This window comes from Emydura macquarii, unplaced genomic scaffold, assembly GCF_026122565.2.
Source record: "Emydura macquarii macquarii isolate MOO-44397 ecotype Brisbane River unplaced genomic scaffold, CSIRO-AGI_Emac_v2 contig_1644, whole genome shotgun sequence".
NCBI lineage: Eukaryota > Metazoa > Chordata > Testudines > Chelidae > Emydura > Emydura macquarii.
This window is the reverse complement of record NW_027131781.1, coordinates 17570684-17589951: the sequence shown is the minus strand read 5'-3', so window position 1 is coordinate 17589951 and position 19268 is coordinate 17570684. Positions and strand designations below refer to the sequence as shown.

Genomic DNA, 19268 nt, shown 5'->3' with positions numbered 1-19268 from the left:
AATGCACAAACTGCTTAATCCTCTAATGCTCCTGGGGAAGAATCTTAACAATTTTGTTATAGTTTTATTTCAGAGTTTATAAGCCTGCAGCAAGTAAATGAACGGTCAAGCAGAATAAACGGAAATCCTGCTTTATATGTGTACTTCAGAAAAGTAGGAAACCATTCTAGCAACAAATACATTTTTTTTTGTAGTCTTAAATACATGGCAATATCAAATGAACAATTTTCTGTACGGTAAAAACTTTTATACAGATTACTTATTAATACACATTTTTGTTAAAGGGTCTTGTGGAATAGGTAAAGTTTTTATGTGGAAAGTAGTCTCGAGAGTTTATTCACTAATTCTGAAGAATTCCATATTGGCTTGATATGGAGTATTGCAGTCAGTCACTTTTTATCAGGCAGGCAGGACAGAGGGTTGTCAAAAGTAGGTTTCTCTCTGTTCTAGTGTGGTAAATCTTATATATAGTCCTATAAATATTCTTGGGTTAAATGAAGACTTTGTTTGTTTGTTTGTTTTTGAGATCTGATCTCATACTGCACTTTGGCGATGGTTTCTTGTTGTAACCAGCTATCTTCAAAATCTTAAATTAAAGTTAAATGTTATAAGATTGGTTCTGGAAAGGAACCTGCTAGTATTGTCCATCATAGATTTCAGTAAAGATAAAATAAGATGTATCTTGTATCTTGAGCAGATATTTTAAAATATTTTTGTTACTATTTATTATTGCTGTTTGAAATATTTTTATTGCTAGAAGCAGAAATAACTGACACTTAGGGAGTTGTGGAACTCAAGGTTAACTATAAATTGTCACCTGTTTTGGCACTAACACACACTTTTTAAAGTCTGGAAATACTGCTATATAAGCTTCAATTAAGATTAATTAATTAATTAATTAAGAAAAATATTCTAAAATTAAAGATTAGAAAATACTTGTGTATGCTATTTAGTAGTAGTTTTCTCTCTAACTTTTTTTACTTTCTATCTTTAGTTTGTGTAACGTCTTTCAGAAAGGGCTAATTGTGAGAATATTTCAAATAAATCTTTTAATGAGAGTCATGGTGTGAACATAGCACCTGTACACTTCTTTACTGAATCATAAAGAATCCATGTTGCTTTTAGTATAATTTTAATAATTTCTGTACTGATGATAATGAAGGCTCACCGTGTCTTTCAGTACTCTTGAAATTCCTTGTACACAGCAAAAGTACATACTGTATACATAATCTTCTATGAGTTAAGAAGTTGATAAAAACAATCTTGCCCACTAGAGCATTAGGAATCTATGTGCTGCTGAAATGTCTTTACTTTCTCACGAGGTTATTTTAATTCTTTTATGGTGTCTCTATATGTGTATTTTCAATCAGCATCTCTCATGTGAGGTCTTGTTTTTCATTGTTACACATCTGAGGTCTTTATCTGGAAAAAATTAATAGAAAAAAAGGCTGCATGTAGAGCAAAATGTGCAGTATGTCACTGAAGGATCTGTCCTATTAATACTTGCTAGGAGTGTTTCCTATGTAAATCTTTGGGCATTTCCCTAATCCGAGACTTCAGATTGTTTAACCCTCCATGCTGTTTCACTGAGTCAGTCTTATTTTGCCAAACTGCAAGCGCAAAAGAAAATGAAATAAAATTCACAGTAAAAACTTGGCATATCTTTTCTTAATACTACTTGCAATTTTATTATCTTTTTTAAAAAAAACTAGGCAGCACTTGTTTTGGATTTCATAGTTTCAGGTTTTCTTTTGAATAACAGCACTATAAAATTCACTGCTAACTGAATAAATGTTTAGCATCTGCTCTAACAGACAGCAATTTTCTTTTGTAGGACCAAAGCTTCTTTTGCCCTTTTCTTTTGGAGGACCAATTCACTGAGTCCCTAGCACTTGTCTCAGATGCCACTTATTTTCAACACCTAGGTTGGAAAGCAGTGTTTCGTTTTTTTTCACTGGTGTTTACCCTTTCCTCTTTGGAATAGAATTATCTCTGTTGTGAGTGGGAGGAATTGAAGGGCCAACCAAGAAAGATCTTTGGTTTCCATCCTAGGTATTGAAAATAAGTGGTTGGGCTCCAGTCTTGTGTCCCCCTCATCGTTCTTGTGGCTTCTGTTTTTCACCTTCTCCGGTCTTTCTGTCTCTTCTTAAGGTTTTTTTCCTCTCTTCTGGGTTTTTAACTTTTCTTCCGTTCAACTCTAGTTATACCCACTTTTTCCATCTGGTTTTCTTTTCACTGTTTGTTTTCCCTGGTTCTCATCAATGCTGTCTTTTTTTTTTTCTGTTCCTCCCATCTAGCATCCCCCAGTTCTTTCTCCATTCCCTTCCCTCTCTCCCCTCCCTTTCTTTGTACTGGTCTTTAACTGTTTCTGCTGTAAGTAACACATTTCCTCCTCCCCCCCTACCATCCTCAGTCACCAGGGCTGCTTCAGAAAGGGGGCTTCCATGGTGGCAACCCCTCAGCTTCCAGTGCTCTCTAGAGGATCCTGATGCCCCTTGGGGGATGTGTGCATCCCGTAAGGGTTGGGCACCCCAGATCTATTAGTTTCCTGAACGCCTCCCATTCAATCACTAACCAGTGCAGCCCTGCCTAATATGTGAATACTGATAGGAATCACAGCACAAAGTGGCTTCAGGAAATTCTTTTTACATTAAAAAACCCCCCCACTATTTATAAATTGCCCAAAATGAGGATGACAGTGAACAGAGTGTATAGTCCCTGCATCAACAAACTCATGATCAAATACAGGCAACACAAAAGTGTGTGAAGACTGAGAAAAGGTACTGGAACAGTTTTGGGCATGGATTTGAAAGAGAGGTCAGGTTTTTGGTGGGCAAGAAGTGGTAGGTAGACCAGTCAGGAAAATTAATTTGTATAGTTCTATTTGTAGTAACTTGTTTGTTATATGCTTCCTTGGAAATGGGAATTTTGGTAAATTGAAGATGGTTTAACTTCATTGAAGTATCTGTAATCCTGTCCTCTCTTATAAGAAGTTAAGAAAAATAGCATTTGTGCAAATACTCACAGTGATCTCTGGTAGATATTCCTGTTCTTTCTAAGGCAGCAGTTATACTTCAGGGTCCCTTTTCCAGTGAAGGAAGCATTCCATTTTAATATGTCTAAGAAAGCATGACTAACTTTTCTTATACTGACTTCTGTAGATGCAGACCAACACTGGACATACTAACATTTCCAACTCAATTTACTTATTATCAGAATAGCATTTTAATTTATTTAAGGTTTATAATAATATTGCATAGAATGCAGAAGAAACTTAGATGGCATATTTTGTTTCTGGGTATACTTCTTGAGATTCTTCTGAATTGCATCTGTTCCCAGTAAATAGCTGAAATAACATGCTGACTGTGCATCATGCAAGTCACTTGGCCAAAGTAAAGTTTGGATCTGTAAGATAATGTTATGTCACTGTTTTAAAGCAACCTAAAAAGAATCTTGACCAGCAATTAAAATAGGTAGACATTGAAGGAAGTCTACATCTAATTTAAGTTTTTCAAACACATTTTGAACTTAGTTTGGAATATCTCTTGAGGATCCTCATTACATTTGTTTATCAAAGTGGGGAAAAGGGTAGAATATGCTACTTGACAAAGAACTAGAGCTATCCTATTTTAGTGCCACTAGCAATGACTGACTTTGTAATAGAATGGATAAAAATTTCCAACTGTTTCACAAATGTTTTATCACTAGCTTCATTAAATAAATAATGAATATTTTGTAAATTCAAAATACCATACAGCAATACTTTGGTCACACTTTAGTGAACTATTTCAAAACATTTGCTTGCATGTTTTTACATCTCAGTTTGCATATTGCATGTGTGTGTTGTTTAAAATGGTTTGATGACATTAAGGGCATAATATTCTTGCAATCCGGAATACACAGTAAAGAGTTTCTTGAAAATGTTGTAAGTGCACTTATCAGAGTTTCCAAATTAAAACCTATTCTTTTTATGTAATCATTAAAATATAACTGAGTTTATAATCTCTTGTCTTTCTTTTGATGTTTCATTAATTCAGTTTGATGGATCTTTTAGCAACATACAGGTAATTTGGCCTAAATTATTGTAGTTACAAACTGTTTTTCACTAGTTGATATTTCTCCTTTTGTTACATCATATTCCTTCTTAATAAGTAGTTGATTGTTGCTAAACTGTAACTTTGGAATGAAGTTGATCAAAACATTTAAAAAATGACTGGTGATTCTGGTTGCTTCAAATTTTAGGTGCCCAACATAAGGCTCTTTAAAGGGGGCCTGACTTTCAGAGAGAAAGCACTTATTGAAAATGAGACTTCTTCCAATAGGCACTCAGAATCACTTCTTGCTTTTGAATTTATTAACCTTATTACTATCTTTGTCAATACTGTACTGCAGATACATGCTTTCATCATTGAAAAATAGAAATATATTTCAATGAGGAATTATATTTATTTAATGCCTACTTTTGGCTATTGCATCATACAGTTTCTTTTTTTTTAAAGAACATTGACATGATACATTTTATAATTATTTTTACAGTCCCAGAAATCCTGGATAGAAAACACTTTCACCAAGAGGGAATGTGTGTATATTATACCAAGTTCAAAGGACCCTCACAGGTAATTAGAAATCATGTGTGGTTTCCACAGTACTTCTTAATTAAATGGATATAAAATAGATTGGCACAGTAACTGCTGTTCTTAAAACATTCATGTAAAGTTAATTTTTCTATATGAAATGAAATTCTCTGCCTTTAGGCACTAAGGAGTGAATTAAGCATTGCAATTGTGTCTGTAAGGCTTCTCTGACTTCATTGAAAGTCCCTCAACATATCACAGATGCATGTTCATTTGAGTATGTCACTTCTTTCTTTTTCTACTAGTTCTTGTAGTGTGCATACCTGTCTACAGTGCTTCTTGTTGCACATATCTGTAGAGTCAGAAAACACTGTAAAGATGCACTTCATACAGAGACTGGTAGAGGACAGAATAGTGAGAACCTGCAAGAAATACATTTCCTTTCATGCAGAAGAGTTGACATTAAGGAGAATGGGAGAAATAAATGTGAGAGTGTGATGCAGAAACAGATGAAGAATCCAATTCAAAGAGAAAAGAAAGAAAACAATGAGAGCCAAAACTGTTGCGGGCCATACAGAATCAAAAGTGGAGGAAAGTTTTGCGCTTTCAGAGAACCCGATTCTGATATCAGGATGTGGCATGTGATACCTTTTTTCATTCCATCCTCATTCAAATCCTCTGGGGGAAATAAAAATGTGAAAAGACAGGTGAAAAAGTCAGAAAAACCATTGAAAATGCTTACAGGTGTGGAGGGCATTAAGTATGATGAAAATATGCAAATACTAGTATTTTGCTTAGTAAGCATTGAGTAAGAAGAGACCTGATTTTAGGCATACAAAACAATATGGAGTATAATAAAACTGAATCAAATGCTGTTTTTAAATTAGTCTTTCATAATACATGAACAAGATGATGTGAAACTAAAATGCAGTCAATTTAGAAATAAGCATCTAGTTACTCTGTGGAATTCACTAGTACTAGAAGTCATTCAGGTATGATTTAGTAGAATTCTTAAAAGGATTTAATTTACACATATTGTTGTAGCATGTTGGTGGCCCTCATATTTAAAAAAAAAAAAAAAATCTCCAGTCAAAAATGAGATTAAATCTATTGTTACTTCATGTTACATGGCAATTTAAAAAACTGTTAGAATTAGAAATACTGATTACAGTTTAACTGCCTCTCCAGTCCCAAGTTTCGTTACACAGGTTTACATGAGTTTTAGAATTAAACTTTTGCTTTTCAGATCCAGAAAGTTGCTAATTCAATTCCTGCACATAAAATACTTGTATAACTTTGCTAAATTCAGACTATTAGTTTCTTCTGATAAGTTGTTTAAGGCCAAATAAAAGGAGCTGAGCTCTAGTCTGTGAAATGTATCACAAATGATTCATTACATTCCTTGTAACCATAGGGCCCTGAGAAGCTTTTAGAATTTACTGCCATGATCTGATTGAAACACATGGAAAATTTGCAAATGCAAGCAGAGTAATTAGGAAGCTGTTAAAATTTCCAGAGCATTTCCCAAGGAACAAAGCAATCTTTCAACACTTTGTCTTTTTAAGTTTAACCCCTTTTGTAGTATACAAATGAATTTTCACATTTGGCCTATGGGTATCCATTCTTTAAATTTTTATCTTACTGTACTTCCTGAAATATGCATTAAGAAATCAATTGTAGAGGAGAAAAAATATTTTTAGCTGTTTTTGTTTAGCATAAGTTGTGATATATACTGTAGTTAAAAACCTATTTTGGCAATTATTGAAACCTGGTTTCATATTAAATATCCAGAAGTTTTATAACTTAATGTAGCTTCCCAAAAGACTAAGATAACTACAATTTAAAGAGTTTGCTTTATGCTTTGTTTATTTTAATTATATTTATAAAAATGTGAATATACAATATAACTTTATTTTAGATAGTTTTTAAAAACTATTTTATATCAAAATATATTATGGACTTGAATAGTACAGATCAGTTAATTGTTTATAATGCAAATTACAGAAAACTGGGATGCAAATACATGTGTGTGGGTTTTTTTTTAATTTTTTTTTTTAAACTGAAGGATTCATCCGTAAAGTTGTTAGCAGTAGAAGGTGGAAGTAAGAAACAAAGGCGAGGGAGAAAAGATGTTTACAATGAGGTTTGGAAGAGGATGGAATTAGAATTCCTGCATCTTTTCATAGTGAATTCATTGCATTAACAGAACATTCGTACAAGTTAATTAGGCCCCAATTTAGCCTTATGCACATGCAGTGCAAAATGATCCCCACCCCAAAACAAAGAATCCCAACAAGACACAGGAATGAGAAGGATCAACTATGAGAGAGAGATGCCACAATATTTGAACTATTGAGTCAAAGAAAAAGCCAGCCTATTACCTCCCAATAGTTGAAGAAAAATATAAAAACTTCGTACTATATACTTTAAGACCTCCGTTTATCAAAACATTTAAGCATGGGTTTAACCTGAAACATTCTGAGTAATCCTATTGAAATTAATAAAAACGAGAGTCCTGTAGCACCTTAAAGACTAACAAATTTCTGCGGGCATAAGCTTTTGTTAGTCTTTAAGGTGCGTCTGACAAAGTGGGTTGCAGCTCACGAAAGCTTATGCCCACAGAAATTTGTTAGTCTTTAAGGTGCTACAGGACTCTCGTGGTTTTTGCACATGGCTATCCGTCTGAAACATTGAAATTAATGGAGATTAAAGCCTGCTATTTAACTTCAATAGGACTATGCATGTGCTTATGTACTTTGATGAATCAGTGCCTAAAAATAAACTTAGTTTGTTTATAAATGTTTCAGTGTGCACAGGTAGAAACTTTTTGAATAGAAATTGACCTTTGTAGCGTAACAAATAGATATAGAGCATATATTATTTTTGTGCTAACCATCCGCTGCGTTGCCATGCTTTACTATATTAATGTTAATCAGAGAAACACACGAAGAAAAACTTAAAACAAATATATTTGGGGAAAAGGTTAGGTATGCATTTTCCATATCATTACAGATCTATTTTTTGTTCAATGATCTTTCTTCTGTATACACATGAAGTGTATAAAAATGTTAAAACTTGTGTTTACCTCTGTATTCTTTTTCATAGATGCCTCCCAGGATGTCAGATTTGTCAACAACTTGTCAGGTAAGCAACTCTTTACTTCAGTGAAAATTATTATGACTTTGGTTTGTTAGATATTTATTCAGAGACTTATTGTAACTTTTTATAAAAGGATTTTAATAATAATACAAAATGACAGTCAACAAAAGACTAGAAATAGAAGAATGAATAAAATATACAGAATTATCTGGAAACTATATGCAATAAAGAGTAGTTATTGTCTTTTGCAAGTAATTTTATACTACATTAAAACATTATTAAGGTTGCAAAGTCAAACACTCAATGATTAGGGAGTACCAGAATTATGGCCACTGTATGCATATGCATTGTGATACTGTTTTTAATTATATGATCATATTATTTATTTTTCCCGTCTCAATTCAGTGTACAGAATGGACTGTGCTCACTTTATGAGCAGTTGTTCAATATTTTGTTTTATTCTTGTTGTTAAACATGCCTCAGACCCTCTTTACTATATGCTATCCAAACCCTTCTCTGAAGACAGAATTATTAATTTCCTTATGGACTCTTCTGTGGTGCTGACTATCCTCTGAGTGCTTCATAAATGTTAATTTATTTTCACAAGAGCCCTGTAGGGTCAGGGTGTGGTATTATTTCTATTTTCAGGTGGGGAGCTGAGGCACAGAGAATAAGTCAAATGTTTTCTCTAATTCTGGGTGACCAAGTTGAGATGACTAGGACCTGACATATTTTATTTTTTTGTTCTGAGTACTTACCATTATGTAGCAGCCTATGTTGAAAGTGCAAATCCCATTGACTTCAGTTGCAGCTGTGAGAGCTCATCACTTCTGCAGATCAGACCTGAGGGTATTAAATCAGGCACGCAGAAAATGAGGAACACACAATTAATGGCTAACTGTGAAAAGTTTTGTTCAAGTGGCTTGACTAGCATCACATAAGATCACTGTGGGAGAGACAGGGATAGAATCCAGTTTGCTATGGCATCATTCAGCTGCCTTAACCTTGAGGCCATCCCCTGCCTCATTCGCTACACGCCATCCAACTTCTGCCACAAATAATGTAAGGGTCCTAAAGACAACAGTCTCTTTCATTACACAACCCTGGTTCATTCCCAGAGCAGGTCTATCCTATGCATTGGATGGGACAGGGATCCTGTGTGTGTGTGTGTGTGTGTGTGTGTGTGTGTGTGAGAATAGTATGTGATCATGTAATTAAAGACTGTATCACAACGCATATGCACAGGATAACCTTTATTTCTGACATTTTCTAACTGTTAAATGCTTGACTTTGCAACCTTAACAACATTCTTTTAACATAGTTTTTTGTGTGTAATTGCTTAGATTTTGATCAAAGTTAACTTAAAAAATGAATTCCATAATGTGGCATTATACTGACACCCAAATGTTTCATCAGCAGGTTTGGAACCTTTAGATCCACAGCACATAACTCTGCCATTTAAGTTAACGTAGTAAGAGAGAGCAGTAGTTGGTTGTCATTCTCTGTTGACGACCATTATGGGGGGATGAACTATACAATTTCCTATTGGGCTTCACAGATATTTCCAGACAGCAGAGCAATGCTGAGACTTGCAGCTTTTGGGTTTCATTTTCGGCACTGGAGGGGAGTGTGCTTTAGTGGGGACAGACTCTTTTGTCCTGTCCCTTTCAACCACCCTTCCTAGCTCCCATCCAGTGTGTTTCTTCCCCCTCTCCCTGATTCACAGTATTAGTCTCCCTTTCTAGGCTCCACATTCAATCTGTCTGTCTCCTCACTACCTGTCATACACACAGCCAAACCCCACACTCTTAGACACTCATCAGACTGCTCTGGGGATCTAACCACTGATACTTGTGTGCTTGATACCTCCCAAGTCTGAACAGAACCTGGGCACTGTCCCCGGCCTGTGGTCATTATTGAAAATGGTTGAGCCATTTTGGCTGAAATTAAAAAAAAAATATTAACCTGAGTAATTCACCTGGCATGTAAAAAATCAGCCCAAATAGTTAGTGTGGCAAAGTTATAGGCAACTGGAAACACGGTTGTATAATGAAAAATGTTGGGCAACCTTAATAATAGGCAGTGCTATCAGTCCTATCTATAATACATAGGAAAAAAGTAAGTTGGACAAATAATCAAGCCCTTCTGGACACGGCAAGTCTTCTGGCTACTCTTAATGTTTTTTGGATTCCAATTCACTGCACTCTTTTTAGCTTTGAATGAGAGCCATCAGTATTTGACATAATTATTAATCATATGTATAACTTTGCTCTGAGTGTTATGGGAACTTTTGTCTGTGGAAAACTAGAGCAACAAGGTGGAAATTAGGGCCAAGTGCTAAAATCTCTTGCGGAGTTTGATTGCATCGACCTGCTAGTCTTTTTATAGGAGTGACTCACCCAAAGGTTTTCCTAGAAAGGTGTAACTGAGGTTCAGAAAGTTCATTTAGAGGTGTGGAAATTCTAACTTTTCCTCTGACTCTGCTGTAAGAAGATTTGTCCCTTCTAATTACACCATGCATCCAAGTACAATGAGAGTAAAGACTACAAATGTAAAAATAAAATGTAATATATAATAATCCTGTACAGGTGCTGCTGTGGTCGCTTGGTCAGGCAACATGCTTGCTTTACTGCAAGCCTTGCCATGAAATATACAGATGTCAAACTGGGTGAAAATTTTAATCAGGAAATTGAAGAATGGTCAGTGGAAAAACACACAGAACAGAGTTCAACTGATGCTTATGGTGTCATTAACTTTCAAGGTGGCTCTCATTCATACAGAGCAAAGGTATGTATGAAGTTATTTTTTCCCTTCTCTTGACCTATTGGTAAAGGTGTTGGATGCTCCATGTAAATCTTGAAATGAAAGGTTTGGCAAGAAAATGGAAATGCCTATACCTAGGATGTTAGATAGTAGCCTCCCTACTATCAGTAGGAGTCCTATTATCCCAAATTTTGACTTCTCTCTAATCAGTAATTTTTAAACCAAACGCAATCCATGTGATTTACCAAAGGACTAGCTAGCTTCATGTAAAGTCTTACCTGCAAATAAGCAAAGGCTCGTAGGATTAGAAGGAAAAAAACCAACAGTTTCACAGCCTGAATCTTTAGTGTATGAAATTTCACTTATGAAAGTGAGGTCCCTAGTTTATGCCATTCTCCCCAATTGTGTAAAACATAGCGAAAATCTGATTTACTTATATTTGTGCCATTCACTACCACATTTACATTTTTGTTACACATCCATTGTAAAGCCTACATTTAAACAGTTTTCAAACTATGTCACAAAAGTGACCTCTGCTTGGAGTTGTGGATAGGTGGGAAATGTGCTTGTTTTTGTTTAACAAACCTTTGAACAAATCTGCTAACTAGCAGTAAGCAAAGTAAAACTTTTTTAAAAAGAAGTCTCAGTGCACAGATATTGGTAACTAGAAAAACAAAATTTTCTCTGACAAATATTCTATAACCTTTTTGTGAAAGGTATGATTTGCTAAATTTCTGCTAAAGATCTGCTAAATTTCTTCTATTGAATTTAATGCTTGTGCTAGATTGAAAATCTTGAAGACTGAAGTCCTCCATTTATTCACAGAAACAGCTACAGCATGGATAACAGCACTGCAAGTTTCCCTCTCATTTCTAGGAGTGAAAAAATAGTTCAGTCTCCATGCCCTTTCATTATTTGGCACCTCTGCTGAGTCTGCTGACTAATTAGTACCAATTGTGGTGATGGTGGTGGTAGTGTGTACCCCTGTCCACTGGGAACTGGCCCGAGTAAGGTTTCATTTCTACCCATTTGCCCCCTCCTGCCTGTACGGCCTATGTTAGGGATGTAGCATCATTCTTAACCCTTTAATATACTAACTCTCCTAAGTTGGTCACAGCTTTACCCTGTTCAAATATAGTTTTATTTAACTTACTGTTGTTTTTCACTGAAGAATAAAGTTCTCCCTCTCTGGGAGGTGGGGCTGGAGGGCCAAGAGTGGGAGATGGTTGTATATTTTTCCACAATTGGAATATCTTTTTACATATGATATACAGACAATAAATTAAGCCTCAGCATTTGAACTGGTCATGCATTTGGCAATATTCTAGATTTTTGTTAATATCCTCAAATTTAGAAATACTCATGAAATGATGTCACATTAAAGTTTTGTAGAATACAATATTATTTTGATGGACCTATCTTTAATCTACCTGTAGCCCTTGTCAGTGCTTCAAAATTTTGTTGCCATTGTCTACATGAAGTTTTGGAGAACAGTAAATACTTGTACCTGGTCTTACAATCCATTGTCCATAAACTATGGCAGATGCATATTTTTTTGTAGTACAGGATACAGTAGTATTTCTTCGCATGGATCTTCATTCCAATTCTGTAATTGTTTATTATAGGAACCTACTAACCCACACAACTTTTTTTTGTCTTAGTATGTGCGATTGTCATATGACACTAAACCTGAAGCCATTCTACAACTTATTCTTAAAGAATGGCAAATGGAGCTGCCCAGACTTGTCATCTCTGTACATGGGGGGATGCAGAAATTTGAACTTCATCCACGCATCAAACAGTTGCTTGGCAAAGGTCTTATTAAAGCTGCAGTAACAACAGGAGCCTGGATTATAACTGGAGGAGTGAACACAGGTAAATAAAAAATATATAAAAACTTTCCAATAAAAGTACAAATTCATGTGCACAGTTTAACCAGATTCTAGTTCTTAAATAAAGATAAACAGATTCTGTAATGTCTGTCTGGTTTAAGGAACAAAATACTTATGTCTAAAATACTCTTTAAAGTGTGACTGACTTTACAGTTAAACAAATGAATGTTTGAGTTGTATCTTGAACATATCTTATGGTATTATGTAATAATATAGAACATTAAATTGGGCTGCATTGACCTTTAAGGATAAACTACTATACTAGTGGCTTTTGAAATAGTCAGAGGAGAGGTTTCACTTCACCTTGTATCTTCAGATTGAAAAGTGTATGTTGCTTCAAAATATGCAGTAATATAGCGTGACAGGATACTGGGCTAGATGGACTATTGGTCTGACCCAGTATGGCTGTTTGTATGTTGTTATGACTTGTTTTCTGCCCTGACATGACTGGCTGGCATGTATGCTGTAAAGTTACTAGAAATTCTCAATACTCTCATGTCTCTATTAATATGTTTTGTGCACAGTAGGTCTTTCTTTATGCTGTCAATTAAATGAGTTTTCTAATCTTCACAGTAATTGGTGAAGTTAATAAGAATAGGATGTAGTTTCAATATACAGAACGTTCTTTCTTCTGTTTGAACAGGTGTTGCAAAACATGTTGGTGATGCCCTGAAAGAACATGCTTCCAGATCATCTCGAAAGATTTGCACTATTGGGATAGCCCCGTGGGGAGTGATTGAAAACAGAAATGACCTTGTTGGAAGAGATGTAAGAATGGTCTTATCCAGTTGAAATAACTTTTTACTGCATGATCTTTTGTATCTGTGTTTTAATAAACTGCTCAGGTTTGCTGTCTCACTGTGTTTTGTGACATTGAGGTACTTCTCCCTTGGCTCTAGGAGATGTAGGGACATCTGTTGTGATTTACAGAAGAGTACTGCTGTAAGAAGTTACAGAATAGCAATTCACTATAGGAGACGGTTGTACTTGCCAAAGATTCAGTGCAGCTAGACCACTTTAAGTTTCACACTCTTTATCAGTGTTTGTTGTTTGTGTAACTATGGTATAGAGAATTTACATTCACAAAGGTAAAGAAATGGAAAGTTATGGAGCCAGTCCCTCAGGACCGGTCACTAATATGAAGGGTGGGTGAGTTGCACACTGATATGGCCCTAAAGAGCTGTTTAGAGTAGCCACAGATTTTCCTGAAAAATTAATCTGTGAGCTGAGAACAAGTGTAAGAAACTACAGGTCCATGAAAGAGTTTCCAAAAAGTTACAAAACCTGACAATACAGCAGCAGGGAGATCTTCAAAAGTAGCTAAGAGATTTAGGAGCACAAGTCCCATTGAAAGTAAATGGAACTTATGTCCCTAAACTCTTTAGAGGAATTTTCAAGTGTCTAGGATTTAGGGTTAGACTCCCCATTCTTTTAAGTCATGGAGCAAAGTGGACTTAAAGCAGTGGGAAATGGTCAATGGCAATGGCTAGTCTTTTCCACATAGGGGAACTCTCTATTGGCAGTAGTGGCTCTTCTGCCTCCTGTGCCAGCTGCCCACCTCACCATTGGTGCAGGATTCAGGGAGCAAGGTGGGGAATGGACACAGCAAAGCAGAGTTCCCCTTTGCCTGATCCTCCTCTGGCATAAACTAGAGCTGCTTCCCTGCTCTAACTTTTGTGCCAGACCCATGTAGCTCAGGATTCAGGGAGCGAGCTGCTCCCTGATGGGCAATCTCCACCCCTTCCACTGTGCTAGAGTAGAGTTTTGACAAGATGGAGAATGAGTTATACAGAATGAAAACTTCCTCCTCCTTCATAACTGCATTGTCACTACTGCAGTATTGTAACTTTTAAGTGGAAAGTCAGGCATTGTGTAAACTACTTTTTAAAATTGTCCTACACCTTAAGAGTCTCAACTCTGAAAAAGGATATTTCAATTTGTCTATAGCGATAACACAGAGAGCTTGGTAGACCTCTTCATGGACTCTGGATATACCTTTTGCAGTCTGTTTTATTCTTATCTTCAGTCAAGGTTTTAATTTGCAAAAGGCCTCCTTTATAGCACTTCAGAGCAGAAGTATTGTGTGGTACAGCAACCTGCTTTCCTGCAAGAATGTAGCATATAGGCAGAGTTGCTGGATGAAGAGACGTGCTGGCAGGTGTCATCTTAGATCTGCCAGCTTTTAGTGGTGTCTCTTTAACTTTTAACCAGACCAAATAGCTAAAATGGTGGTGATCAATATGGCACTTTGCAAATCATGCCTGTTGTGTGTTGTTTTTAGGTTGTTGCTCCATATCAAACCCTGTTAAATCCTCTAAGTAAACTAAATGTCCTAAATAATCTCCATTCCCATTTTATACTGGTGGATGATGGAACAGTTGGAAAGTATGGAGCCGAAGTTAACTTGCGAAGAGAACTGGAAAAAACTATCAATTTGCAGCGGATCCATGCAAGTAAGTGATCATAATGCCCCGACAATGACTAATGTTACTTCATTCTAGAAAAAAATATTACACACATGCAAACTATGTTTTAAAAAAAAATTAAGGTTGCAGAGTGAAGCACTCACAAGGTAGGAAATGGCATAAATCAAGATTGCCTTCATACTGTAATGTCCCCTTCCTACATGTTTTTTCCTGAAAGCTCCCTTTCAGACTAGACCAATACATTCATAGAGTAAACATCCCCATAGCTAGCTCTACATAAAATATTTATAAATTAAAATATTTCCAAGTCTGTAACAACCCCCCCCCCCAACTTTTTTTTTTTAAGAATATTTAACATTTCATATGTTGAAAGCAAAACTCCCATTGATTTCAGTTGTAATTGTGAGTGCCCTACCTTCTGCAAATCAGACTGCAGGATCTCAAGTCATGCTTCCAGAAAATAAGAAACACATGGTCCCATACAAAGCCCATCCTTGCAAAATTTCAAGTCTCTTCCAAAGTATGGGGCCCTTAAAGCATCTCAAAGAAAAGGTTGCTAGAATTTTTTTGCATGGCAAAATGTGTTTTCCACTAGTCTCATTCTCAAATGAACTCTTTTGGCTGAAATACCTCCACTCTCCCAAAATAATCCTGAGGTGGACACTTGGCATAGAACATTTCAGCCCAAATAATTGAAGTTAGGCAAAGGTGTAATCAACTGCACACGGGGGCTCATAATGAGAATTGTTGGGCACCTTAGTAGGTGGTGCTACCAGTTCCATGTATAATGAAAGTCCTGAAGCCAAGCTCCCTTCTTTAACCTTTCCTAAAACTTGTCCTACTTCACAGTAATTACTGTGTCTGACAAATTGATCTGATTGAACCAAAGTGAACACAAGATTCCTCCTGAAGGAAATTTAAAGGTGCAAACTAAATAGATATTACCAGTTTTAAACTAATGTATGTCTTCACAAGAATATGCACCAGTTTAGCAAACTTTTTTTTTAAACTGATCTAAGGGCTTGTCTACACTTACCTCAAAGATTCGGCATCAGTCCACCGGAGTTACACAAACTACGCAAAAAACTGGCATAACTCCCATAGACTTCTGTGCTTCTGTTCTGCGCTCCGTGTTCAATGCACTGCGGTTCCTGTCGACGCACCGCTACCCCACTTGAGGAAGTGGTGTTAATATGTCAATTTCTGGATCTACTGAGCGGGTCTTCACTGACCGCTCAGTCGATCCAGATAAGTCGATTTGACGGCGGTGAGTTTGCCGCTGTCAGTGAAGACATAGCCTAGGTGAAACTGTGTGTGTGTGTAAACAAGCACTGAATTTAAGCCACTTTCAGGAACCCAGGTGACCACGGAAAATCTATGTGTTGGCCTTTCTGACCATCACTTTAGTTGCCATCTTGAACCCAGGCCAGGCACTTCTTATGGATTTTTATTGACCCTGTTGCGACTAGGAGGCTTCTTTCATGACTCTCTGGGGCTGGCACTAGCCCCCAGTCAATTCTACAACAGGCAGTGTAGCATCACTAGATCAAGGCAGGGTATATCACTTAAGGCTTTGGCATGACTAATTGTACAGTTTGCTCCACAAGCACTGGTAGCCCTCACTGGTCTGATTAGCCATCTCCTCTGAAATCGATCACTTGTAGATTCAGGGTAGGGAATGACTGGGGAATTGGAATTAAGAGTCACTGCCATTTGAAGAAAGGAAGCCCAAGCTTTTTGCACTGATCTGCATTCTCCAGTATTAGATTAACATAACGGTATCTGTCCTTTAAGAATATTTCTCGTTAGTGCCTCATAATCCTTAGTCATATGAAGACTGATCTGCACTTGTCAGCTATGTACTTTTTTCACCTCCTGTAGAAACTGTTTTTTGTTGCTGTGCAAAAAAAAAAATATATATATTTTTAAAGAAACAAAAAATCAATTTTGTCTAGTAGTTGAAGAGAGGGCTCAAGAGAGAGCCCAAGGGAGGGCTCACATTATTATAAAGCACTCCGATACTCTATATTTGTAGTTATAGATCTATCTAAGTAATAACGTGTTACGATTCTTGCATTCCCTTGTGTTTATATGGTTTCTTAGCAATATGAGTGTGTTCTCCACATGTATAATCATGTTTGGGACAGTGAGAGCTAACTGTATTTAATGTCTCCAAATCAGCATTTTAACTTTTGTACACTTAAGTATTTTTCCAACTGAGTAAGTAGTTAGCAAAGATGTATAGGACATGACTGATTTATAAATTTATTTCAAACTGGAAGCAGTGATCTCTTCAGATGATGTTATTGAGGACTTCTTCTCCCCTCCCCACCCCCCCCAAGAGGCATTCTGCCTTCATTTGATTTAAGGGGATCTGCCTGATTTCAAACACTTTTCATCTATATGTCAGGCTTTGTTAATGTAATATTTCTTGGATACAACTACCATGACTTCCAAAGGCTGTCTTTGGATGGAGTTCTCTGATATAAACTATGTAGCCTTGCTTCTTTTAACAATTTAGAATACTGGAATGCAAAAAAAACCAGTAGCTGTTTATCACCTGGATGTTTTTAAAGACTGAAATGTAGCCAACCAATGTGGTGTTTGCAGAGCAGTGGTACCCAGACTTACTACACAGGAGGACCACATACACCTTGTGTTGGCCAAACAGATTCTACATATTTTAACAAGATTTAAAGTCACTTGTATTGATTTTTAAGTTCATCTTGTTTTCTGTGTACATAGATAGGTTGTTTCTATGTACAGGGCTGTCTGTTTACACACTTGTGTAAACTAAGATGATGTAAACATGATGACAAAACGCTAATGAATTGGCAGTTAGTATATTGGACTGAAACAGGCTGCGGGCCTTATCAAATGCTTTGGTGAGCTATGTATAGCCCGTGGGCCATAGGTTGGGCACCATTGTATTAGAGGATAATTCCTTTCTGTTCCCTTTCTGTTTCCTAATTAACAACTTTTGATATACTGTAGTGTGACAAATTAGCCAAATAAACTAGTTTTGTTGGCAGGAATTCCCTGGTCTTATTTCAAATAAGCCAGTTGTCCTATAACTATAATAGAATATTTACAAATAGGAGTAAAAAACCAGAAGGAGAAGCAGCAGGTGTCAATGACCACCAAAACATCTTTGGTGTTGGAACCATTACTGATAAGAATACACTTGAAGGCCCTGAAAACGTTCTAGATCTTGACATTTTTCCCTCTCTGAAGAATTCCAGACAGCTTTTACATCATGCCATATTCCATATCTCCCTCCTAACCTCCCTCCCTTTTATCGTCTATTCTTCTTCCTCCTTCCGATCTAAAATGAAATATTATGGCAAAACAATCCCTACTCTGTTAAAAACATAGAGCCAGTACTAATGCTACTAATCTTTTAAAAATTAGCTTGTTACAAAGTATGCTGCTTGTTTTATTCATAGTGACAATGTTTTTTTGTGAGGCAGAAAAGGATTATGGTCCTTCTTTTAATCTTATTGTTTTAACAAGTAGTGTAATATACTATAAGTAAGACTGTGGGCATTAATATGACGTATTCATGCACTGTGTAGTTTATGTGGGCTGTATATTCAAATACAAATGTAAAATTGATCTCAACTGCTATAGCACAGCAATTACATTTGAGATGTAGTAACTTTTTCATGTTACTTGTTGTCCTGAAAAAGCATGCATCACAGGATTGTTTTTTAAAGGAAGATTAATTTTTACTTAAATTCTTATTTGATGTTTATCATCTTTTTTTAGGAATTGGCCAGGGTGTCCCTGTGGTAGCAGTCATATTTGAAGGTGGTCCCAATGTTATCCTCACAGTTTTGGAATACCTTCAAGAAAGTCCTCCTGTGCCAGTAGTGGTATGTGAAGGAACTGGTAGAGCTGCAGACATAGTGGCATATGTTCATAAACAAACACAAGAAGGAGGGTAAGCTTATATATGATTAATACTTTGACTAACAGTGCTAGACTTCTTTGAGAGCACTTTCCATTAACAAACTCATGTAGGAGCCTCACGTTCATGAAAGTACGTAAAACTAAGTCATTACTTCAGTCATGCATTCTGTACAAGCTCCCACCCCACAGCTGAACCAGGAGACCTCAGTCCTGAGCTGCCACACACTCTACTGTTCTGCTTCTGAGCAAAGATGCCAGTCATGCCAAATTTTGTAAATTGTATGGTGTTTTTGTAATGCTTCCAAAGGGACAGTAGGATGAAGTCCACAACCTCATTTTTGCTTGAAATAGGAACTGACCCAGATCTCTGAGATACAAGATTAATGTAGTCCCACTATGTTACTAAGCTGCCTGAAAATACCACTTGAAAGTATTTTACCTGTCGGACCTCTCTATTTAACAAGCTATATGTGTAGTAGGAGCTTGACTGAAAAGAGTGAGGAAATGATTCTGAATAAACTGTTTATTTGGAAACAAGCATCACTTTAAGGCTATTCAAACTTCTGCTGGTGCGGGTTGAGGCTGCCTACTTGTGAAGTGGT

General features: G+C 36.5%; 1 protein-coding gene across 2 annotated transcripts in view; it reads left to right on the top strand.

Annotated features, from left to right (window-relative positions):
- Positions 1-19268, top strand: part of TRPM7 (transient receptor potential cation channel subfamily M member 7) — a 109075-nt gene that overhangs the window by 28911 nt on the left and 60896 nt on the right. Inside the window, exons 2-9 of one of the 2 annotated variants that reach the window (XM_067555763.1) lie at positions 4038-4064; positions 4537-4616; positions 7680-7718; positions 10262-10460; positions 12098-12311; positions 12972-13096; positions 14610-14781; positions 18523-18697. In XM_067555763.1, the coding sequence (XP_067411864.1) occupies positions 4038-4064; positions 4537-4616; positions 7680-7718; positions 10262-10460; positions 12098-12311; positions 12972-13096; positions 14610-14781; positions 18523-18697 (1031 nt within the window). The remainder of the gene's footprint in view (positions 1-4037; positions 4065-4536; positions 4617-7679; positions 7719-10261; positions 10461-12097; positions 12312-12971; positions 13097-14609; positions 14782-18522; positions 18698-19268) is intronic. The other variant, XM_067555764.1, reaches the window with a different exon arrangement.